We start from the raw sequence: 14,161 nt of genomic DNA, 5'->3' as shown, positions 1-14,161 counted from the left end.
CTCCGGGGGTTTCCTACCCATCTTTTGCATCGGTTCTCGCCCATCAACCTGTGCGCTGCGCCTGGCGGCACACTCCAGCCACTTCCTTTCAAACCCAGCGTCTGGTGGCTTTAGACGACATGCCAAGAGACGGGCTGCCAGCCCGCTGGCCCACAGCCTTGGAGAGAAGTTCTGCCGCAGAGCGGCCGCCACCTCCCAAGGGAGAATAATGCAAAGCAATCCAACGGGCTTCACGGTGGCAGCCCCGGGGACTGCGGAGGCTGGGACTGTGCTAGACTCTGCTGGGCGGCCTGGACCTCCACAGGCCCCGTGGCACAGGCAGTGCCCAGGGGCAGGACTTGCCCCTTCCAGGAGCCCTCCTTTTGCTGGCCTCCCACGGGCTGCTGCCGTTCCAACAGCAGCGCCGTCCCTGCTGTCACATTTCACACAATGCCCGTGAGAGTTTCTAAGTCGACTCTGCGGGTGACAGTTGTTCACGGTTAGCCACGTTAGTCTTCCAGCGGCAACGGTCTCGGCTTTTCAGATCTTTAAAGCACTAGCCTCCACCTAAACCCAACACTCGGCAACGCCGAACGAACGCAGGCCGCACCCCGGGAACACGCCGTCGCGCCCTCGTTTTCACTGCTTTCCCCTCCCCGGGTTTGTTCTCGAGTCTGCTGCCCCTCAGGCAGAACGCCGGGCCTCACGGTTGGGGCACTGTCTTTGGAAACTGCCACACATTCTGAAGGAACACGAGCCGTCTGGGACAGTGAATGTTTCCGAGAGAAACGGGCATTCGGAACTGCGGGTTGGCTGTTTGAGGGAAAGCCCGAGCCTGAGCCTTGCTTAAAACCAGCAGGTGGCGCGGGCACTGGAACGAACGGTCCCTAAGCCCATGCACCCCTGGGTGGGGGGGGGGGCTCCCGTCTCTCCTGGGTGGGCGGGGATCGGTCCTGCCGGTGCTCCCGCCTGGGGCAGGGGCACTGCCCTTTTGTCTTTTACGCTCTTTTACAAACCAGCCTCTTTCCCATTGGACCAAATGCGATGCACCTGGTCAGGACGTGCCCCCAGAACGTGCACTGACCAATACGACTGCACGGACAGAGCTGGGCCCCTTCTGAGTTTGGATGCCTAAGGTCCCTAAAAGATGGCAGAAGAAATTGCTTTCTTCTGCTTGGGCCGATTCCCTGCTCCCTCGCTTCCTCCACTCAGGGGTGTCCGGGACAGCCCAGGCCTCTCACCGCAAAGACCCTTCAGTGGTCGTGTGTCATGTGAACTTCAGGCAAAGAGCGAGAGGGAAATGCTTTTGGGAGGAAATAGAGCAGCTCTCTGCAAGGACCGATAGCTGCTTGCATTCTTTTTCTTTTTGTTGTAGAAGCCTGGCTCCCCTGAGGACCTTGCATTGAGGGGGTGTCTCGCCAAAGAAGTGCTCTTTGCAAGCCTGGAAAGGCCAGTTCTAGCAATGGCTGGAAGGAAACCTGCAGCCCCTGAAAACCGTGTGCTGGCACTGCACGGTGTCGCTGCTCCGGTGTGGACACGTGGTGGGTCTCACGGAGGCTGCGTGTGCTGGAGCAAACGGCGGGGATTCGGGGGGACGGACAGCCAGCTTCTGGTGCGTCCAGGTACACAGAGCAAGAAGTGAGTCTTCCCAGCCCTCCCGCCCCCAGAGTCGCCAACAGTCACACGGCTGAAAGGAAGAGCAGAACAAACACACACAAACACACAAAGTTCAGCCCGGGTGCTGTGACAGTGCCACACGTGCACAAACATACTCGGCACACTGGAGTCGGATACTTCCCGTCGTCCCCAAGAGGAAGAGTGGCAGAGGAGCCCAAATGGAAGGTGGCATTGAGAAGCTAAAAGAGAGAGTTTCATCTCAAAAATAACCCCACAAACTTTTGTTTGCAGGTAGAATCAAATATATATATCTCTCTATATACACGTATAGTAAAAGCCTAATTGATCATGTAAAGTAGCCATTCATTTCTGAAATTAGATCCACATTAAAAAATTAATATATCTGATACAGTGCCCAAGCGCAGGGAGGGGCGGGGGGGGGCGGAGAAAGCACAGCAATAAAGAATTAAGCTAAAACTTAATTGTAAAAGCAGATTAGAAAGAAGAACCTTCACAAATATAGCACAATTGTGTCTTATAAAATTATTGTAATATTCTCTTTATACTTGATACGATTATATCAATAATATAGATTCACTTGTTATTCAGGTTTATTATAGACATGCAAAATTCATTGCATGATGCATTTGCAAAACATATTAAAATCCTTCTAGCGATAAAACGTCTTTGAGCCGCTGTGCTTCCAGGTTTCCTGACTCTACCGCTCCAGATGTGTCATTCAACAAGAACCGGGAATGGGAACCGAACCTCATTGTTTTTCATCCCTACGTGGACATGAAGGGCTGGAGGAGGGAAGAAAACCAACCAGTAGGGACCGACGCTAGAGCCAACACGCCGATTAAGTTACCGTACATCGTACTTCCATCAACACCGCCGCAGCCTATTAAATAAATAAGTACAAAAGGGGATGGAGTGCACGCTTCAGTCTCTCAGGGGTGGATAACAACACTGGGAGCAAAATATTGGGGGGGGGTTGGCTAATGACACTTGTGAATAGTGGCATGATTACTGATGGCACCCTGGATCGAAGAATAATCTCCCAGAGATTAAAAGGAACGCGCACACACACGATGGTTTGCCCTTGATCTGAAATGATTTCACATGCTCTTTAGCAAAGTCCTTAGACGATTTGGCCTCTTAAAAAGAATGCAAGTATCAAGACAGTTATCAACCAAGTAGGTACCAGAGGACAGATTCACCCAACACTCATCTGAGGTTTTCTTTTTCTTTCTTTTTTTTTTTTTTTTTAACAGGGTAACCACTGGACCATGGTTGGGTTACGATGTGTCAATGTTTGGGGACAGTGATTAGTTCCATCCTGGCCTCTTAGATTCTAGGGATTGTTTCCGTCGAGGCAGAGGACGGAGGCAGAGGGTATTTCAAAGGCTCCCCGACCCCCGATCCCTCCCTGCTCTCTCTCTAGGTGCCCTGTGCTTTCGTTCCAAAGACGTCTTGGGTGGAGATGTTTCCAGCCCAGTGGGCTGGGGCAGGTTCATTTTAACATCTCTGGTTGGGGAATCCCGATGGTGAAGATCCACAGACGGAGGGTATGGAAAATATATCAAATTGTACCAAAAAAGGGGCAAGAGTCTGTTGCTTTCTAGGAAGGGTTACAACCTACAGCCAGATGTGACTTCTACATAATTAAACTGGACACTGTACATTACGTCATCTTCCACTAAAATAATGTTCCTGGTGGTGACAGAGAGACCCTGAACAGCTGATCACATTTGGACTAATAACCCTATAATTTTCAGGCCTCCAAGTGCAACAAGACACAAGGCCACGGCCTTAAAATTTTAGGCTTAAGGATCATTTCCCGCTGCTGGGGGGCGGGGGGCTGGGGGTGGGGGGCGTTTTCTCTCGCCGGTGAGTTTCATACTGCGCTCTGTAGGATGGGGTGCACAAACTGGGGGTTGACATACGAGAATCCTTCAAAGTCAGACTGGTCTATGTTAGCGATGACCAGCTGATCCGGCGGCGTTAAGACGGGCTGTCCTCGCGTGAAGAACTTGTCGAAGTTTTCCGCTCCTTTACCACACTGTGGAGAAAAAAGACAAGGAGGGAAGGGTCAGTAAATGTCACGGAGCACAGGGCGCAGCTCTCCAGGAGCCCCCTTTGGGGGAGGAGTGCGGCGGGGCGGGAATCAGGGATGGTTAGGCGGGAAGATCTCAGAGGACCTGCAGGCCTACTGGATTCAGCAGCCAGGCACAGCAAACAAAAACTGGTGAGTCACTCATCGTACATCTTCAAATAGCCCCGGAATGGCGGCGATAAGGTAGCAACAGGGAGACAGCCTCTTTCATTTCACTTCACTTCGCCGAGCAAGCAGAGCTGAGAGCACAAACGCCGCGCACTGGGCTGCCAGTCCCGGCTCCACCGTGACAAGGCCGGATGGCGGCCGGGACTGCAGGCAGCTACCCCTGCGCGGAGAGGGTGAGATCATTGCCCACGTCTGGTTCTTTGCAACAATATTTGTAATCAAGTAAAAGCTGGGTTATCTTTGCCTTCCAACTGGTGAGTGTTAAAAACCCCAGCACCTAAATTAAGCTTCAAGCCACATGGGGCAGGTGTGGCGGCAAGGTCGGGAAAGTTCGTGTCTGGGGCCCAGCTGGAATTCTGCACACCTAGCTAGAGCTCGCCGACTGGCAGACAGGCTGACGTGGCGTGTATTCACAGGGTGGTCTCAGGCTGGAGGAGCTCTGCACTGCTGCTCTGTGCGGATGGCGGCTGCAGAGCTGCCCGGTTAGGGCCCCTGGGAAACGCGGCAGCTTAAGCAGCGCAGCTTAGAGCCTGATCCGAATGGGGGAAGGGGTGTCCTCCCCACTTTTCCAGCCACCCAGGAAGCTTCATGTTGAAGTCCCAGGATCTCAGGGTGACTCTGAAATAGGGCGAGCTGGGCGTTTCATGGGGACGTGAAGAATGATTGTCAACATCGTCGCTCTTTCCCACGCTGGTGGTGCCACAGGGGCAGCATGAATTAATTCCAAGTTAGCAGAAGTTTTAAACTAACCAGGCATCCTTGCATCTTTCACAGAGAACAGCTCTAGGTAAACCGTGAAGTGGGGTCCACCCAATTTCCTCCTCTGTAAAGTGGGGAGAAGCACCGCACCTCCCTCCCAGGGCTGTTACGAAGGTGAGATTAGAGTTTTGCACAGGGCCTGGCACGTGGTGCTGGTGATGGTACAGGCAGTGTAGCCTCATGGCTGTGCTTCTTCACCCCCATTTTTTGTCCTTTCTGTATCTTCTAGAAGCTTTGCCTGAGAATCTAGTTTCATTATACTTTTCCCACCTTCATCAAATAAAACCTGTTCCCGAGTACCCATTGAAGAGGAAAGCATGTCATGAATTCAAAGAAAGGTCTTTGTAACAAACAGCTTTCCTTTCTGGGCTTATTTTCATTCTAAAAAGGAACTTCCCACTCTTCGCCCAAGGAGACTTCTCCCCGCAGTGACTGCTGGGTATGTGGGTGGGGGACGTGCATGTAGGAGGGGGGACGAGAAGCCCTTCAAGTCGCTCTGCGGAGCCGTCCAGATGTGAGGCCTCAACCTCACGCAGGCCCTGCCGCCCGCACAAGGGACAGCAAAGCTTCCACTCTCATACCCCACGTTCCCATGCTTCAAAGCAGAGCCTGCTGTTCACACCCCCCCACGTGCACAGGCCATTCCCAAATGATGACAAAGGCTCTTCGAAAAATAAGTAAGGGCACGTTGTTTCTTCCCAGGGATTAATCATGTGTGCGTACTTGATTCATCAGTTAAGCAAGCAAACAAACTTCCTTCCACTGGGGTACCACATTCAGATATCACTATGATGGTAACAACTAAAGAAATAGCCTTCCTTTGGATTTACCAGCTGTCCTCGACCGGGGGTGTCTTTGCCCCCTAGGGAACCCAGTTTTGGTTGTCATGACCTAGGCAGGGCAAGGCGGGTAGAGGCCAGGGATGCTGCGGAACATCCTACGAGGCACAGGACAGCCCCTCCTCCCTCGTACGCACATACGACAAAGGATTATTGGCTCCAATTGTCAGTCGTGCTGCTGCTGAGAAACCCTGGGTATATATACCAAGACTATATGAGGGGCTGAGCAGGTCCCAAGGTCAGTGGGAGGGCAAACGTGGGGGCCAAACAAGGAAATTAGGCAGGAGCAGCTGTTCACAAGGGCAGAGAATGGAGACGCTGCAGAAACCCAAGGAGAAAACATCACGAGTGCATTACAGGTAGGTGGAGCTGGCTTCGGGGAAAATGCCCGTTTGGAACCTGATTAATCCATATCCTTTGCCTGGAAATCCAAGTGAACCTACAGTCAGGGCTCCCAGAGGCTGGGACGCATGCTCCCTTAACAAGAGATCACTTGTACTTCTCTTGATACTCTGTGCAAAGATGAGAAAGAAGGAACTTCTGGAAAAAACACAATAAAAAGATATGAGTCCCTGCAAGGCAGAGCAAAGCCAGCCAAAGGCTCTCCCCTGGCGGGACGTCTCCTGTCCAGCTGGAGATTTATCAGTGCCTTCCAGGAAGGGAGTACACAGGTCTCACCCTCTCCTTTTAGTACTGTCTTTTATGATAGTCACAAATCACCTTCCTAAGGAAGTTTCCAAAAGCCAGGGCTTTACTGCCAAACAAAAATAAAAAGCAAACTAAAAGTTCCCAAGATCTAAAAGATCTAAAAGCTCCCAAGATCTATGCAGAAACATACGCCTGAGAAGCCCAGGGAGGGAGGCTCGAGGACATCAAACGCTAAGGCTGGGGTCCAGGGAAGGGCCACTCCCAAGAGTTTCCACTTCTTATAAAGTCAAGTGCTGCGACAAATGGACAAAAACACCTCGCTGGGTAAGGCCTCATGCTACGACTGTGTGGTGACCGCAGGGCTGAGGCAGAAGGTGCAGAGCCTGGGTCGACCCAGCGGCTGCTCGGCAATCGCACTGGGCAATGGTGACATGTGCCTGTCACCGCTGGAAACACCTGCTTGCTCCCTCCTCCCGATCTCTTTGGAATCCTCCCTGATCTCGGAGAGAGAAATCACATTGCAGCGAATGAAAGCTTTCCTTAGACTGATTCTCTTGGTGGAGAGGCCAGGTGGGCCGGGCTGAGGGCAGGGCATGAAACCCGCACCACTGAGGTCCACACCCGCCAGCCATGGGACAACAGGAGCCCTGAGTGCACCTGAGCAAGCGACGGGGGGAGAGCCCAGAAGGGGCCGGGCGAGAGCCAAGGCTCAGGAGGACTTTCCACTGTGGGGGACGTCGAACGGGCAAGGAGTCTGCTTCCCTCACCGAGGGGCGGCAGCACAGCACTGAGCGATGTCGCTTACTTTCCCACCGTGGAGGGTCTCTCGGTGCTTTAAAAACGAGCCCTCCATAGCTCGTAGCAGAATTAGGCCCAGACACAGACAGTTTCCTCTAAGTCAAATGGGAGAGGGTCTTGAACTACGTGTTTTCAAGATGTTTATGTGGAGAGCTGCGACTGTCTTCATCACCATGACCACCACACTCCTCCTCCTGAAAAGGGTAACAAAAATCAGAGCACTCTGGACCCTCGCGGAAAAGACAGATAACAGATTCAAGAAGTTACTGTATCCCTAACGTAGAAGAGATTCTTCCTATCACCTGGGATCTGGCCTCACTCATAACCATGGACTTGGCGGGCAGCGGACTTGGGTGCCAGCTCAGATCCCAGCAGGGACGAGAGGCGGCACAGGGACTGGAGGGTTAAGGGGCACCCGGTGCCTGGGAACGTGTGAACGAGCAGGTGACTGGGCTAAAAGTGAAGCTGGCCTGACTGCAGACGTCCTCCCAGTGTTCCGCAGGGAGGAGGCAGGAAGCCTGTCACAATGGCCACTGGCAGGGCAGCCTCTGCAGCAGTCTGTCACAGCAGGCAGGTTGGGCTGTCCATGGCTACAGAGCTCTGGGCCACTCGACAACACACAGGAGCTAAAAGCGATGTCTACACCTTGTGAGCAAAACTCCAGGCTGGGTGCGACCACCTTCACCTCCAAAGGCCACCCACACCTTTGGTCAACTGAGGCTTCTGCCCTCTGGGACATGACGTACCACACAACCAGCGCGGGGCACAGACAGAGGGGCAGAGGGCGGCAGGAGAGAGTTCTCAGGGAGAGTCCAGTTCCTCTGGCTCTCCGTGAGACCAGATGACGCCTTCTGCTCACTGGGCAGCGTGGCCACCCGCAGCAAAGGGGGGCACGGCGGCGTGAAGGACCAGAGATCAAACGGCCCAAGTAATGCACCGGGCAACCCGCTGCAGCTCGCTGCGAAGGCGAGACGGGGATGTGACCATCACCTTCTGAGGCTGTCGCAGGAGGAAGGGAACTAGAATTCCTAAGTGAGGCGGCAGGACACAGACGTGAGGTACAACCGTGTAGCAAGTGCTGGCACGTGAGAGGCACACGATCGATGTTTGAGGGATGAATGAACGATCAGCAATCCACGTCCCCTTTCTTATCTCTGGATTCAGGATCGACTCCCTTGTCATTTCTGACATCCTAATCCACTTGGTCAAATTACCAATGGATAAAACAAACCCAGGAGAAATCAGGCATGGTAAAGACGTTACAAAGCACAGAGTGATGGGCTCCGCGGGGAGGACCTGGCACTGTGATGCGTCCCCATCAAGCTCTGCGTGGCACACGGTCCCCTCACGGCCCCCGCCTCCTGGCCAGGCTGTGGGGAGACTGGGCTTTGCACTGCGATCCTTACCTGAGAGGCCACGGAGCGTGAGCAATGCAGGTGCTGGGCTCCACCGTGCCCCGTACCTCGGGTCTCAGTCACGTAGAACGCGACCCCACGGTCACGGCTACTGGAATTATGAGTGCGGGAATATGAGTAGCTCAAAAACAGTGCCATTAAAAAGCAAAACCAAACAAAACCCAGAAGAGGAGGAAGAATGCAGAGCAAATGAGTAAAGGCATGTTGCAAGACTGCGGAGAAAGGACACAGACAGGTGGGCGGCTCTCTTACGATCACCAAATGCAGCAGGACGGGCTTCGTGTCAGGGGAGCCCTTCCTTGTATCTCACATCCCAGCGCTGGGGCCCAGCGAGTGCATCCGCGAGTACATCGCCACCGTCTGCGCACAGCTCCCTGCCTCGTGGCCGGGCCTGTGTTCACTGAAGTCAAATAACCGACAGCAGAAATGGGCCGCTGCGTTTTGCTTGGGCTTCCTGGGAGGTAAGGTCCACACCCTGGAACCATCCAGGGAGGGGGTCTGACCACGGATCTGCCCTTTCTGTGAAGACCAGCATGCCTGGGGATGGTCTTCCGTGCATGACCAACACAAGCAGGAGCACACGGTTAAGGGTTAAAAAGTGAGGTTAGTTTGCTCATTTAGTCACCCAAGCTTCTGGAAAAGTGCTCACCGAAGACCTGGATGCCCACTGAAGCCAGTGCATTTTGGTACGGATGGTCTGGAGAATAAGAACGGACAAAGGACAGCATTTGGAGAACAGTCGGCTCCTGGCCTTGGAACTCAGAAATTGGGAATTGGCCACGTAAGCAATGCCATAAACCCATGGGAGCTGATGTGGAAAGAAACCTCCGGAATATATCGCATTCTGAAAGATGCAAGGTGCAAAACACGGCTCAACCTCGTTCGTGTGTATGTTTACACGTGCAGACAACCTTCCGGAAGGTGCAGAAAAGATAACAGATAGTGGGGTCAGTAGTTAGGGAGATACCTTTTCATTCTATACCCTTCTCTGCCACTTAACTGTTTATTTCACTGTATAATGATAGTATTTTAACAATAATTTTTAAAGAAGAGACTGGGCTCTCCTTCACCTCCTGTCAACATCATATAGTCTTGGTTACTGTGACAAAATTAGACTGTACTCGTCTAACCTACTGCCTCAGCGCAGTATCTCAGAAAGGGAAAATTCTGTTCTGAAGGAGGCTGATTCTGCTAACGAGCTTGCTAACAGGTACAGGCTATGAGCACACGTTGAATGAGTTGATTCTTGTAGGTGTGAGAGACATGTGCATAAGGGCAAAGGTTCTGGCGTATCATAGGTGTATTCTACGGAATAAAAACATGCACTCCATGTGGTCTTTCTTTAATTAATGTCCAGATTTAGAGGATTCTTAAATCCTTTCCCAAGAGAAGTTGTAATGACCACCATTGCTGGGGACCTTTGCTGCCAACTATGGGAACACATCAAGTCACACAACTTGAAGCGCACAGGGTCTTTATGCTGCCACCCACCACTGGAGCTCCCTGAGGCTTGCAATAGTGCTGATTATTTATATTGATTATTAGTTCAAATGTCTCATTTCTTTCCATTTCTCTTCTACGCAGGAAAGTATTTGGGAGAGTAATTATCAAAGAATAGGTAGGAAAAACTGCTTGTCTCTCATTAACACAGTAAAAGATGCTGTCTCAGACTGGTTTAAAGGCTTAAATCAAACCTAAATACATCCCGATGTGACTTATTCCAGTCTCTAAAGTCTGGTGAGAGTTTGTATGTTGTCGGCAAACTCCCCAGGTCTTGAGAATCTCAGTTTTAATTGGCATGGCTGCCACTGACTCAACGGAAAGGCCCAGAGAATGAAGGTACCCGCCACCGGAGAGAACTGATTAGATGCGCCCGGGCTGCCTGCGGCAGTGTATCGGTCAGACAGATCAAGCCAGGGCCCCTCCTCCTTTCACCGGTATGCAGAGCTGCTGCTCTGTATAAAGAACTTTCCAGAGTAATTATTAAAAGAACTCAGTCCTGTGCTGATGGCCTTATTTTTAGGAAATAACATGGAATTATTTAGGTGGAAAGAGATATCACCTCTGCAACTTACAAACGATTCAGAAAAAAACACGTCTATGTGCATGTGTCTGCACCCGCACGCCAGACAGAGCTGGCGAAACAATGACAAAGCAAACACGGTAAAACGTTAGGGAATCTGGGCGAAGGGAATGCAGAGATTCTTTATGTTACTTTCCTGACTCTTCTGCAAATCTGATATTAGAAATCATTTCAAGATTAAATTTCTTAAAAATGAAAAGGATCACTGTACCAGCTTTGATAATTAAACCACCATCAAGCTCTCCAAACACGCTAACAGCACTGTGAGATACAGGACTCCGTGGTGACTGGGAGGGAGTCCCGACCATGTTCTCACCGCAGTGACGCCTACACCTGCCCTCAGCGCTCCTATTCTCTGTGGCTCTTGCCGCAAGGATGCCAATGTCCTGATGACAGTTGTTCTATTTTTTTTCCTCTCTCTTTTTGATAAAATAATGACAGTAATTTCCTAAGAAAGGCCACCTGTGAAAGGCCTATTTCCAAAGTGCTCTGTCTACCTGTCTACTCTGGAATATACCTCTTGTGTTAACTTTATAGGTTCATTTCTCTCTCTCTCTAATAACCAATCAAGTACAGTGAAAGTTTCTGGCTCCTTGGTGTCAATGGATAGACATTTAAAAAAGAAAAATCAATTAACTTTATACTCCCGGTATTTGTATAAACTGCTACTCATCACAGGCAGGATGAGTGGACATTTGAAAGCTATTCTTGGCCATTTTATTGACATGAATTATATATAAATAAAAGCCTACAAAATTCAAAGTGACACTGGCTCAGAACACTGGGGCTTTTGTGTTTCAGGCGAAGCAGAAAGAACGCACTCTCCTTCCCTTGGTGGGCTTTCCCGTTGTTGGGCCACGTGGGCTTGGCCGCACCCGCCCTCCTCCACGGGACCCCATGGGAGGCAGGGCAGACACTGGCTTCTCCCTCGGTAACTGCAGATTAACCTTTTCAGAAGCGACATCTTTTTTAAACTTAAATAAAAGGTAGCTTCATTACACAGAATCTTCTGACCATCACTGGGCCTCTTTCCAATGACGTGGATTGTTGCTGACAATACCAGGCAAACGCCGAGCTGAGATCCCTGTCTGCGGAGCAGAGGGTCCCCTGTGCTGTCTTTCCTTGAAGCGGTCCCCAAAACCAGCTTGCTCTGCACGTTTCTCACAAGGAGGAAGAGATGGATATGTGGCTGTCTCATCTCCAGGAGAGCATGGCACAGCTGTCTGCTGTTGTCTTTGCTTTTGTTCTACAAAATAAACCAGCACAAGAAAGGCTCTGCCCTGCCAAGTGATTGTTCTGTCTTCTGGAAAATCATCTTCATCTTCCCAGTGGCACACGTGGCCTTTTGGGGACAGATATGGCTCCGTCCAGGACTGGACTCTCCCACTGCTGGCTGCTACAGGGCAGGTTCTTCCCTCACCTCCCAGCCTCTGGACTTGTCTTTGTCAGGGGACATGGCCACAGTTCCCAACACCCAACTCTGGTCACTCTCCTCTCTCCTTTAATGTCACCATGAGACAGTCTTGTGCAGAGCCTCGTGATGGATCACGGCATTGTGGAATGTCTTCTGTGGGGGGATCTCACAGTTTGCACGGTGCTTTGTTCTAAAGGCTAACTTGAGTGATGTCACGATGGCAGTCAGGAAGATGAAAAAAAGGTAGCACGCTATGGGAATGCCGTTTCCTCTGGATAAGCAATAGATTATCTCTGTCCTCCTTAGGGAAGTCGGTGATTCTGGAATAATCTTTCGTTGGAGGTTCAAAAACATTTAAAAAATAGAGTAAAACAAAGATGACAGAGTCTTGATCCTACAAGCGCAAACCTGGTCTGCAGAAGTGCCCAGCAAATAATTGTGAGTACGTGAACTGCTGCTGCTAGTGTTAATATTTCACAGTAAGCAAAGGCTAATTCCGGTTCTGCACGTGAGAGCAGCTGCCAGTCCTCGGTGCTCTCAGTCTCAGGGAAGTTGGTTCACCAGCACATGCTAAAACACGGACCAGGGCCGGGCGCGGTGGCTCACGCCTGTAATCCTAGCTCTCTGGGAGGCCGAGGCGGGTGGATTGTTTGAGCTCAGGAGTTCGAAACCAGCCTGAGCAAGAGTGAGACCCCGTCTCTACTAAAAATAGAAAGAAATTAATCGTACAACTAAAAATATATAGAAAAAATTAGCCAGGCATGGTGGTGCATGTCTGTAGTCCCAGCTACTCAGGAGACTGAGGCAGAAGGATCGCTTGAGCCCAGGAGTTTGAGGTTGCTGTGAGCTAGGACGATGCCACGGCACTCTACCCCAGGCAACACAGTGAGACTCTGTACAAAAAAAAACATGGACCAGGCAAACTTCACCACGACAGACAAGGCTGGTCAGCTGGGGCTACTGGAACTGCTCCGAGGCGAGGCCCTCTCAGAAACGGGCTCAGTGCCCGCGGTCAGTGACAGCGTCTGGCGGCAATGTGTTTCCCCAGTTGTTCTGCTTTCTTGAGCAGCGCAGGCTGGGCTCGCCGTGCTGCCTCTCTCTTTGAAATAACAAAACCGCCTGTTAGGGAACGTTCAGCCCTGCATTTTATCTGTAAGCTCCTTTGACTTTTCGATTAGCTCCGGCTCAGGGCATTACAGTACACTTCTCACCACGGAAGGGGGACACATCACAGGGGAGCTTTGCTATGCAGCGAGCTCCCCGCTGCTCGTGTTAACCACAGAGTACTCTGCAGCCTTGACTTCGGGTGCTTTCTTCTGTGCTAAATGTCCTCCTCGACTGCTGGAATTGGTCTTCGCGTGGTGTTTCTGGTGCTCTGGTCTCAGACACGCTGCCCCATAGCTGCTGCCTGGGCGTGGCAGGCGTGGGGACTGGGGGAAACAGAGCTCAAGCCGCTCTTTGCTGTCCTCCTGGGGACCAGAACTTGCCCATTTATTACTTTGCCCTGGACCCTCTGGCTTCTGACCTCCGCTGCTGTGCTGTTTCTCCTGTGGTCCCATCTCCTGTCGTCTGTTCTTCCTCCTCCTGCGTGCACAGGTTCTCTCGCAGAACACGGGCTTCTGCCTGAGGAGTCTCTGAGCAGACGTGGCCTCTCCCCTCCTCTGGCCCGAGCTCTCGCCAAGCGCAGCCGTTCACACAGAACCGTCAGTTTTGGGGACTTGGTCTGCGATTTCTGCTTCTGTTTGTGAGTTCAGGGGCTGCTTCTTCACAGCCAGAGGAAATTTATTCTTCCTTTTTAATTTAACCAGGACTCAGTTAAAAAAAAAAAGCAGGCAGACAAAGAGCAGTACTCCAGGAATAAAAAATAAACAAACACTGCTCCCGACGCAGCGTCTGCCACGGGCACGACTTTGCCCCAGTGGTTTACACGGCCCATGGGGAACCACCTACGATCTCGGCTGCCAGAACCAAGTCACCCTCTTGTCTATCCACATCCAAGTTCAGGGACAAGGAGCCACAAAAAGTGGGAAACCATGCAAACAAATACTCTCTTCTGAAATAAGGTGGGAATAAACCAAAAAAGATGGTTTTATGGTGAGCTTTGCCGCAACTCAGTTCTTTCTGGAAAGTGACTGATAAGTAATTGTATTTTGCTCAACCTTTAAAGCAGGGTCAGCGTGCAACTCTATGTTGTTCCTGTAAAGGAACTAAACTGTGTTCAAGATGTTATTGTATACCCTTCATATTTTAATTTAAGAAGACAATATAAAAGGCAAAAGGGAAAAAAGAAACTCCCTAACAGAATTTTCTACTGAGACCATCGGC

At 51.2% G+C, this 14,161-nt stretch overlaps 1 protein-coding gene across 1 annotated transcript in view; it reads right to left on the bottom strand.

The window, feature by feature from the left end:
* Window positions 1-2,228: 2,228 nt before the first annotated feature.
* The window catches only part of PRKCA (protein kinase C, alpha), a 143,202-nt gene continuing 131,269 nt past the window's right edge, over window positions 2,229-14,161 (bottom strand). Inside the window, exon 15 of the mRNA XM_012656896.1 lies at window positions 2,229-3,658. Coding sequence (XP_012512350.1) covers window positions 3,494-3,658 — 165 coding nt within the window. The 3' untranslated portion in view covers window positions 2,229-3,493. The remainder of the gene's footprint in view (window positions 3,659-14,161) is intronic.

This window comes from Propithecus coquereli, unplaced genomic scaffold (assembly GCF_000956105.1).
Source record: "Propithecus coquereli isolate 6110/MARCELLA unplaced genomic scaffold, Pcoq_1.0 Scaffold526, whole genome shotgun sequence".
NCBI lineage: Eukaryota > Metazoa > Chordata > Mammalia > Primates > Indriidae > Propithecus > Propithecus coquereli.
This window is presented reverse-complemented; position numbering and strand designations above follow the sequence as displayed.